At 36.7% G+C, this 11,374-nt stretch overlaps 1 protein-coding gene across 10 annotated transcripts in view; it reads left to right on the top strand.

Moving 5' to 3' along the window:
• The window catches only part of EPB41L4A (erythrocyte membrane protein band 4.1 like 4A), a 133,023-nt gene that overhangs the window by 60,396 nt on the left and 61,253 nt on the right, over positions 1-11,374 (top strand). For all 10 annotated transcript variants that reach the window (XR_002433179.1, XM_021379633.1, XM_021379632.1 and 7 more), the window contains 4 exons: positions 15-66; positions 1,201-1,279; positions 4,883-4,980; positions 6,109-6,229. Coding sequence is in view for 9 of the 10 variants with exons in the window: in XM_021379633.1 (XP_021235308.1) it covers positions 15-66; positions 1,201-1,279; positions 4,883-4,980; positions 6,109-6,229 (350 nt within the window). In the remaining variant the exon portion in view is untranslated. The remainder of the gene's footprint in view (positions 1-14; positions 67-1,200; positions 1,280-4,882; positions 4,981-6,108; positions 6,230-11,374) is intronic.

The following is an 11,374-nucleotide window of genomic DNA, read 5'->3' on the forward strand; positions in this document are numbered from 1 at the left end:
TATCTGTCTCACAGTACTGGTTGGATCCTGCAAAGACCCTTGCTGAGCATAAAGAATTGATAAACAGTACGTATTTAATCCAAACTTAAAGAAGCTATCTGAATGTGAAGTAAGAGAAGCAATATTACAGGCAATATATAGCCTGTACAACACTTGTATTCTAGACTCAACAGATGGGGTAGTTCTTGAGCTATTTTATTTCTACAGTTTGTAGATACCTCAAAATTTCACACATAGATTGAACATGTTGTGATTTAACAAGAAGTTGTATAACTAATGTTGAAAGATTCCTCTGTGATTATATTTTACTTTAGAATATAATAAATTGTACCATTTGTCATTTCAATAGTTAATTTTATAGTAGCTCTATACCTCTACCATACCATACCTCAATAAAACCAAATTAGATTACTTTTTCCTTCTGAAAATAAAAATACTGCCTCTTGTTGATAATACGGTGTCTACCCCTGCTGCTACTATTTAGTAAACACAGATTTAAGATCTGGTAATTATACCGTAATTAATAAATATAATAAGACTCTTATTTTTAACAAGAAATTGGAGGACTTCTACTTAAAAAAATGTGGAAGTGGAGCATGCATTGAATAAATGTGGCTGTAAGAATCTCAGTACTGAGTTAACTGTCTTTATGAAGAGTAATATTTCCAAAACATGCATCAGAAAATCTTTTCCAAATATATATCAACTAAAGCAGCACATAACTGAGGTGCCTCCATATGATGTTTGAAAGTATGGAAGTGATACATAGTAATATTAGTTATGCCAGGGAATCACTTTTCCTGCAGAATTAACTTTTTTCAAACTGTTTTCATATTTTAAAAAGTATCTAAATATCAAATTAGAGCAGTAAAAAAATCTTGGAGAAATAGTGAGTTAGCAAATAAATCTAAACTTAAATTTTCAAAATTATCACAAGCTCCTAGTAGGCCAACAATACGACAATAAATAAAAAGCAGACTGGAAAAATAATAATGAAAATACTTAACCTTTTTTTTTCCCCCTCATGTAATGAGTATAGCTGTGTGAAGGTAGTTAAGTTTTTTGGTGACTTTAAGTTTTGTGAAATATGAAGATAGACTTACTAATTTTTATTATTGATTTTGTCATCAACTACTAACAATTCACAATAACTAAAAGTTCATAACAATTAATTTTTACACCCATTTCTTTTTCCTGCAGCTGGACCACCTTACACTCTGTATTTTGGCATTAAATTCTATGCAGAGGACCCATGTAAACTTAAAGAAGAGATAACAAGGTAGGGTATTCAGATGAGAATATGGTTTTGTTTTCGAGGGTAGCAGTCTGTTCAGGTGCATATGGTAGTCTGGCAGGGTTGGTTTTTGCTTAAACATTAGGACATCTTTCCTTGAACATGTATAGAAAGAGAGTTATGACTACCCTCATAGTGGTCAGTATGGACGGCTGTTTGAAAGACCAGGATGAAAAGGTGCTCTTTGGTACATCAGAAAACAGAGGGGCTTGGTGTCCCATTTAAAAAAAAAAAATAATAATAATAAAATACATTGACAAATCTGTATGTGTATTGTGCTATTGTGAAGCTTAGAGATTAGTTGGATATCTGAATATAAATACAGGGAATTTTCTTCTTTATTGGTCATAGCTTAAATTCCAGAGCTCCTTTTCAAGGGGATCTCTCTTCGTCTTTCTAAAAATATGTGAAGGAAATGCTGCATGCTTTTGATTCTTTTAAGTAAGCTCAGCCTTTACAAAATATGGTGCAGTAACGCCTGCACACAGACACACATTTGAGTGAATTGTCACACAGGATTTTCTGTTTGCCTTTTTTGTGAAAGATCTTGGAAAATTAGTTTCAGGTTCAAAAATTATTTAAGTAGGTGGACAAAATTAGTGTGCTGGCTTGGATTAATATTTCTTTTAATGTCTTAGGTGTATCACACAGGGGAATTCATTAGAACACATGGGTTTTATTTTTTCTTAATCAAAGGTGACAGTCATTGCAGCATGGGCTGAATAATTTTCTTGTACCAGGATGAGAAATTTTTTTTTCCAGAATGCTGCTGTCGGAACAGAATTCTCCAATATAACAGAACTGATACTAGCTTGGTAAAAATAACAGATACTGAGACTTTGCAGCTCAAACAGGATCAGCTGGCCACAGCATGAATCCCCCCTACAAATCCCCCTACATGAAACAAATTTTCATGTGTCACTTTTTTGTGCTTTTCCAGAACCGCTTTCAACCCTTCTTGCAGGGGAAGAAAGATGGCCCTGGAGACACAGAATCTGTTGCAATTGCTACTTGAGATAATTGGTACTGCTAATTGGATGTGCAAATCTAGTCAAGAAATGTTTTGGTGTAACTGACAAGCTTCCATTCATGTCTGCGCAATGTTTGGTCATGGAAAGATTTGCACTTGAGAAACTATAGAGGGAGGATATAGAAAAGGATATAAAAACAGCCAAATGCCATCAAAATTTCAAAGCATTTATCCCCATAGGCTTCTAAATATTGGAAGAAAGCGTGCCTTTTCAGAAGAAAATACAGTAAAATACAGTAAAAGTGCACTGTTTATTTAGGAGGGATAAAACTTTTTTTTTTGATGATAGTAATCTTCTGCCTAAGTGTGTAATTCCAGTGATGTGCTAACCATGTTTCTTTGGAGTGCATGTTTGTTATTTTAATGAATATGAAAGTGGAGTTTAGATATTTAGTGTTTATTTGTATTTAGATAGTTGAGTGGATTATTAGATATTAATGATCTGTGGCATTACATGATTACTATTTGCATATAATAAAAAACTGTCAAATTTGTAATTACAGCAAAATCTAATTCTGGCTTGTAGGGAAAAGCTAATGCAGAGGTGATCCCTATTAACATTTACTGGATAAGTTTGCTAGAAAGAACTAGTGCTTAGGCATGATTATGCACACATGACAAACTTGACTCAAGTTTAGCAACAAGTTTGGACAAAAGGCCTGGTTCTGTGAGGAGCTTAGTAGCTTCACTGGGAATTGAGTGGGAATTCACTTTGTCAAGCAATTAACAGTTCTTGGCTCGGACTGCTTTTTCTTTTGTCTTTTTTTTTCTTTAGTTTTTGCTCAGTTTTACTCTTGCACAACACAGTGAAAACACAGGACTATATATTCTTATATTAAAAACATTGATAGCGTCATCTGTACTATAGAGCTGCAGAAGTGCTAACAGAAAGATGAGTGTAGATCAGAAATATGTTTAATGTTAAAAGGAAGATGTTCTGTGCTCCCAGTCGTCGTCATCCCCATAGTCATCACTGTCAATCATAGAGTGATTATTTGTCTAGATGGGACTGCATTACAAGCATTAGCTGTAAGAAGTGCTGAGGTATTCCTTAGACAGAGGAATCACTGAGTGTATGTACTTTTTGTTGCCTAATGATATTTCCAAAAAAATTGTGCTAAACCCTGGCCCTTAGAGGTGGAGAATATTCACCATCTTTTTGATAATGAACATTCCTACTGTAATGTGTGGCACAGCACAATTGTGGGGGATCATTAGCCAGAAAGAAACTAGTATCCTAACATGGAAACTCAACTGGGCTGATCAAGTCCAGTAATTTTGATTGGATCTTAAATGATTTGTGAATCAGCTATCACATAGTCTGTGAATTGCAAACTTCCCTGAAATCAGTATAGCTGCTCTTTGAACTTACAGAGGATTCCAAAGGGCTTTCGTAAGTAACCCGTGCTAATATAAAGTAAATTTGTTTGTTGCACTGTAGCTAAATGTAGATAAAGCTGAATTTGTGAACGGCGAGAAAGCCAGATGCACATGGGGGTGACCATTTTTTTGCTTAAGAGATTACCTTTTCAGTATTGTTTTTGTATGAACTTGGTGCAAGATACTCATTTAAGATGATGTCAAACTGTCTGTAAAGCTACTGAGGTAAAAACAGGCAAAACACTAATGGTGTTGAAAAGGATATCCTATAATGAATTAGGGAGTTCCAAAACCAAGCAGATCCTTTGTATGTTGGCATGTTTTCTTCTTCAGTGCTTTTCCTTCTGTTTTGTTCATATGGTTTCCCTGTAAATTCAGCATTTGAAAAACAGGAGAATGTAAAACAGCATTTGTATTTGGCAAATGTGGATACTTATATTAAGATGACATATGATGTCTGAGTTGATGTGTGCAAAATAGGCACTTATGAGGCTGAAGAAGCAGTGTGTAAGGTGTTTGGTTCACATTTGAAGTAATGGCAGAAACTAAAATAACACTATCTGCTATATCATCAGTTTAAAATATACTTAAAAAGCTTTGGTACTGCCTCCACTTCTCAGTCCTACTGTTGATTTGGAATTTCATGTGGCTTTATTTTGAGCGTTAAGTATGTGCTTCCTCAAGTCTAGAAGCAGATCATGATTTTGAAAATCACATTTTAGCCCTGTTATCCCCTTTGCAAAGCAAGAAGTCCCCTATGCTAACAAATACAGTGAGCTACTGATAGTGTGCCGTCACAGTTTTTCATGAGGGAATAGACTCAATGAGATCTGCTTCCTGCTCTAGACTTGATACTCTGGGACTTGGAGGTGAAACCATTAAGTCAGCATTTCTTCCTTATGGTGATCTGCTAATCAGGTTCTTAAAGGTTCTTAGCTCTCTTCCCCACTTCCTGACTTCTCTAGTAAAGTCAGGAAGAGTTCTTCACTGCTTATGTTCTTTCACTAGATTAATCTTAGTTGTTATTTAAAAGTCAAAAGAAGAAAAGTGATTCAAACAGAAATACATGTGGTTATGCTATATGTTGTGTTGTCAGTAAATGGGAAGATCATGAAGTATAAGTTGGTGCATCTTACCCAATATTGAAATAATAGTTTTGTGTTCTTTCTTTGTTTTAGGTATCAGTTTTTCTTGCAGGTCAAGCAAGACATCTTACAGGGCCGCTTGCCTTGTCCAGTCAACACTGCCGCACAGCTGGGAGCGTATGTAATTCAGTGTAAGTTCTGCTGGGCAATTGCAAGCTGCTGTATGTCAGATCCTGTCTTTTGCACACAGATCTTTTTCCTTCTCTCATGGTAAAAGATTGCTTACTGTTACACTGCAGAATCAGCACCTGTGGCAGAACTTGCCAGATATACAAGATACAGTTTTTATTCTGATTTTTTTCCTATTTGTGATGCTGAAGCTTTTGCTCTTGTAGTCAGCCTACTGTTCTGTATTATTTTAAGGAGGTATTTTGAGAAACACTCAACATTTCTACTGAACATATAACTTTCTTGATCTGTAAACTATTAAAAGGTAGAAATAAACATGAGTTACGAGATGGCTTTTTCTTTTGGGCTCTTGTAGTCACCTTTTTGACTTTGATGGTGATTGGATAGAAACCAATAGGGTATGTTTTCTCAAATTAGCCCAATTCATGCTGCTTTTATGAAAAAGTAACTTCAACAGAGTTTCACAGAAAATAGTTAAGATCAGCATATTTATTTTATAATTGCATGATGATGTGTAAATTAATCTGAGCAATGCATGTGAATTTAAGGCTGTTTAAAAAAAAATTGTTGCTCATTCATTGTATTTTTTCATTTAGGAAAGTTAGAAAATTATTTTGATTTTAAAAATGGACTTCATGTTCAAGGAGTACATTGATATTTTACTAAAGACTGAAGTCTGGTGTTTCATTATGAGAAATAATGTTAACCTTTAGAAGAGCCTACTTCCAGGCCCCTCCATACCCATTCCCACACTGATATTTCTGTTAGAGTCCTAGAAGGAACATAGATCACTTCTGTCTGTAACGTTACAGCATATCCAGAGGGGATAGATACTCGAAAAACTAGACTTTTCTTCTCCACCTGTTATACATACCAGTATAGTGGTCTAGTATGGACAGTTCTATACGTAAACTGAAAATTATTACCTACTTTTCTTCTAAAAAATACAGGCTTTGGAATTTTTAACTGATGGCATAGTCAACTTACAGTCTTGGAAATGAAAAAAATTGAAACTCTTTCATCTTGGAAAGAGATAGAGTGGCACAAATAGAAGGATTAAATGATTGTTTTTTTGGTTAATGTAAAACACTGAATTTGTGTAACCTTTTTTCTCATCTTTTGTAATGCAGCTGAGCTGGGGGACTATGACCCATATAAGCACACAGCAGGTTACGTCTCAGAATACCGCTTTGTTCCAGACCAGAAAGAAGAGCTGGAAGATGCCATAGAACGGATACACAAAACTCTGATGTAAGAATTCAATACTGCTGGGAGCTTTGTGGATAGAACTGAATTTGGAAATGCTTAGTAGGTGGGATAGGAAGCAACCTGTTGTGGAAAGTGGAGGTCTGCAGCTCTAGAAAAGAGTACAGGGCATCCAGTTGTAACCCTCAGGGACAGAAGGGCATCCAGTTGTAACCCTCAGGGTCAGAAAACATTTTCTCTACATGGAGTTTTCTTTTAGAAGCCAAATGAAAAACTGACTGGAAGTCAGTCCAGCCTTGGTGTTGGTTTTTCTAAACAGGGACTTGTAATAGCACTCCAATTTCCTCTTTGTTTGTAGTTCAAAAGAATGAAATAAAAATCTTTTGACATATTTGAGATTTGTTCCCTGTTCAGTGCAGTTTTCCTGTGCAGTTTTTTGCACGTTGCTTGCTATGCACATGCTTCTGTCTACTGTCTGTAAAATGGGTATAATAACATTTCTTTTCTTAGTACTGCCCTGTGTATTCAAATAATGAACTGTTAGGAAAAAAACCCAACAACTAATGTAGTAATGTAAAGTACTTAGTACAATGAAGCCTCTATTTTCCTGCCAGATCCTTAGCTAGGGTAATGAAGGAGTGCTTGTAGCAACCTGCATGAATCTTTGTGGCAGCAGCTCACGTGGCAGGAGGTACCAGGGAAGCAGTTTGTATGCCCACGGTTTAAGTGATAAACTCAATTGCAACATCTGTATAAATTAAAAAGTCAGTTTTGTTTTACAAGTGTAGAGTCCTTTCATTTTATTATTAACCAAGATATCTTATGTAAAACGTATTGACAGTTGTCACTATAATGAATTCCACAATTAGAAAAAAAATTATGATTCATAAGAAAAAAAATAGCACCTAGAAACAGCCACCAGGCAGCACTGAATTACTCAGGTCATTTGAAATGCTGTTTTAGTGACAAAAAGCAAACAAAAACTTTACAGGAAACATTAATGCACTGGAAACAGAGGTTATCTCATGGGCCCTAGAGACTGAACTATGCACTGCAGAAGTTTGCAGACATCAAAAACGTACCTGAAAACATTTCTTTCAAATAAGGAGGACCTGAGAAGGCAGAATTATGCTTGAATTGTGATACTTGGCAAGAGCAATTATTAAAGAGATTGCAGGAATAGAATATTGTGATTACGGTTACAAGACAAAGGAGAACTGAGAAAATCTGAAACAGATATATCAGCAGACTTGAGAGATTAATGCAAACCCAAGTTAACCTCAGAAAATGTTGGAAAGAAGGGATTGATTTAAATAATAGCGTCTGAAAAGCTTAATTTCTCTTTCATCCAGATAGTAGAATGATCATCACCTTGGACACAAAAAATGCAAGAATACTGTGCTATGCAAATATAGCTTAAATACTAGATGCATTTGTGGCCGATAAGGAGAAGGTTTAAATCTACACTATTAGTAAATGTACGAAAAATATTACAAAATATTTTTAAAACCCCAGTAAAACAGAATTCAGAGTCACTTTCTGTCCCGCTTACTCATTCTCAGAAATAGCCTTTTATGTATGAAATGCTTTCAATGAGTTTAGTTTTAGGCTGAAGTATTCTTGGTGTAGAGTGGCAGAGCCAGAGCCAGCAGTCACTAAGTGAAAGCACTGTAAGTCAGTGCTTTGGCTTCCCAACCTGCCAGTATGAGACCACAGTGCCTTCAAAATTCAAAATGTAAAACTGGTTTTGAAAATAACGTATAGGAACGAAGTTCAACTGTACATAAAGCCAAAATAAACGTTTACTTGCTTATCTCCAAATTCATGTTCCTGGTAATTCTAAAGAAGCTTGTTCTGACAAGTCAAAGTTAGGTGCAGTTGTGATATAACCATTTATTAACATGAGAGCACTAAGAAACATTTTATGAGTATGTTCATCATACCCTTTGTCAAAGTCATGTAAAGATAATTAGAACTAGCCATCTTGTATGTAGATCTAGATTTCTTGATTTTGTTACTATAATAATGCCACAATCTGGATAAAAGTTAATTTCTATTGCCTGTAATTTTGCATGTTAGGTTATTTGTGCATTGTTTGATGATAATAGCTATTAGCACAGAGACACAGCTGTTCTCTTTGAAAAATCCTCATGTAATTGGAATCTGTGCCAGTTGCCACATTGACCTGAGTTTTCTCTTTAAAAGAAGAAAGCCTCTTGTTCAGTAATTATTTCTGTATGGTTGCCTGTCTGCTCTTTAGTAATTGATGCATTACAGAGAACCTTAATACAGATCTTCTTATGAAGTAAAAAAAAAAAGTGGTTTTTTTTTTTCTGATCTAGAGAATGGAAACCGAGGCACAGAGAGTTAGCTTGGTTCAACATCACAAAGGTTGTATTTGAGAACTGAAAGTTGAGATGAATTCTGAGGTACCTACCAGATATCTTCATTCTTCTCTCTTAAGTTTCTCTACTCCTTAGCATGATAAATCAGAGTAAGACCTGTTTGCCTCAAAAGTTTGTAACTCTGAAAACAATCTCAGAATCCAGGAAAACTCTGGTTGTAGAGTGACATCTGCCTTAAAAATAGTATCTTACTTGTTTTCTGATCCACAGCTCTGATACTTTTTTGCTGTTTAGCTGCAATTAGGTGTCAAGGATTTAGAAGCGTCAGAAAAAAGAGTGAAGCTGAGATGCTCACATGTTGCTGGTTCAGCCTGGCTGTTGTCAGCAGCATCACCAGCGTTGACTTTTGTGTGCTGATGAGAGCTCTTTGGTTGTGAATTTTAAAGATTGAATGGGTGGAGAGCATGTCCCCAGTTGTCTTGTCTACCAGAGACAACCTAGGGATGGGTCGGTGAGGTAGTCTGTAAAGAGCTTCTTTATCCTTTCTGGAGCCCTGCATGGAAGTGTTGCTTTTGCAAGACAGCTCTGGCACTGCTCTCACCTTGCTCCAGTTTGTTACATTCAGAGAAACTTTTTTGGATGTTTGTTATTGCTCATGATCTACACAGAACAATGTATTTTCAGGAATTTATTCGAGTGGAAGTTTCTGGAACGAATTTCTAAACCAGGAACTATGAAGGAACTCTGAGATGCGTTTCACAATATTTTTTTTTTTCCCTGACTGTATCAAGTCTCTGCAGCCTGCTTACTGTGATTGTTGTCCCATATGTATGACAGTCCCAAAGTGAAATAGTGGAGTAAGGTGAGCTTATATTGTCATGCACATGTGGAAGAGCAAACAGGGTCTTTGAGGAGTGCACATGAGGAAGCAGATATTCATGGTGCAGAAGGGAACGGTATGATCCCCCATGGCAAAAGGGCATTTGCACTCTGACATAGCCTGCTCCAGACTGCAGCAGGTCTTGGACTAACTGACACTTGGCAAGTGAGCTTTTGGTGTATTTTGAACAAATATTGTCAGTGCAGCAAAAGGACAGCTAAAATGCCTGTGATAGCTTTGAGAGTTAGTTTTCAATATTGTTTTGGGCTGTGGGTGGTACTCAAGTGCTTTGTGCACTGGAAGAAGTGGTTCACATTGTTAGGTTGCCTTCTCCATCATTAACTGCAAATAGTGTTTTAGATTTGAGGTTTATTGACAAGATGTGTGGTGCTGAAGAGCGCTTATCTTTTCTTATTTGGCAAAAATTTAACAATTCCCCTTTGCTGTGATGGGAATTATTTCAGTCCCAGACCATTCTGTCTCCCCTTCACATTCTGTCTTTCCATCTCCATTTGGGAGAACATATACATTCTTTTCTTTATAAACTTCAGCTCATGTCTTCACTTCCTTTAATATTTTTTGCAAATGCACTTTCTAATAATTTATGTATAATTTTGAGAATATGTATGTGCAGACAGTTACTTGATATTTGAACCTTTTGGTACTTTCAGAGACAGATGACAATAGTGGGAAAAGTACATCAACCTTTTTTTGGCTGTGATCAATAAGGAAACACTAGCAGTGGTATTTAAATTGCTGTTGGATTCTAGCACTGATTTATCAATAGGCTAATTGACATCACTCAGTACTGATAACCTGCCAGGGAACTCAGTAGAACAATAGTGCTTCAGTGAACATTTTGCTTCCATTTTTGAGAGCTACAAAAAAGATGTAAAAACTCAAGTACATTTTTACGGAAGAAGTGGATAAAAAGATTTGACTGTGCTGAACAGACGGAGTTCTGTGTTCTCTGAATACAGAAATGAGCCATAGCTCTCCTGAGAGGTCCAGCTCTGGAAGGAAGGGATTTCTGCTACTAGCCTCAGGTTGTTGTGGTTTAACCAGTGTTGCAGCTAAGCACCACACAGCCTCTCGCTCATTGTCCCTTCCACCCCCAGCTGGATTGGAAGAGCAAAAGTTAGAAAACTTGTGGGTTGAGATAAAGACAGTTTAATGAGAAAGCCCCTCCCCCTGTAAAAAAGTAAAATAACCCCACAAATCAAGTGATGCACAACACAATTGCTTACCACCTGCTGATTGATGCCCAGCTCCCAAGCAGTGGCTGCCCCCTGGCCAGTTGCTCCCAGTTTTATGCCTGTGCATGATGCCATACAGTATAGCACATCCCTTTGGCCACTTTAGGTCAGCTATCCTGGTTCTGTCCCCTCCCAGCTCCTTCTGCGCCCCAGACCCCTTGCTGGCAGGGCTGCATGAGAAGCTGAAACATCCTCAGGTCAGTGCAGCGCTGCTCAGCAACAAGTAAAACATTGATATGTTACCAACATTGTTTCATTAAAAGTCCAAAACCCAGCCTTTTACCTATTACATTTAAGTTATCACTCCCATTTCAAGTATTTCACATCGTTGTTTCATTTTGTTTTTACATTGTGAGGCATAAAATAAAATTGGAGAAGCCTTAAAAATATCTGCTAGGTGAAGAGAAGAAGGATATATAAGATATGAACATGTATATGGCAGGATTTTTCCAGGTCTGGTATCAAAATTTTGAGATCTGCTTCTCACCCTGAATTTGAAACATTGCAAAGGCAGTGGAATAGTTCCTCAAGAGAGCAATCATGGCATGAAGCAGGCGGTGCATCTTTTTGAGTTGTTGTATTCTCAGTATACAAGTTATATACCTACTTCTAAGGCCTTAAGTATATTTAGTCTTGTACTCTTAGAAAATAAATCCTCTCTAGTTTGTATCTAATATGTACCTGGTAGTCCAGACTTCTTCCCCCTCCC

Source organism: Numida meleagris, chromosome Z (assembly GCF_002078875.1).
Source record: "Numida meleagris isolate 19003 breed g44 Domestic line chromosome Z, NumMel1.0, whole genome shotgun sequence".
NCBI classification, from domain to species: Eukaryota; Metazoa; Chordata; class Aves; order Galliformes; family Numididae; genus Numida; species Numida meleagris.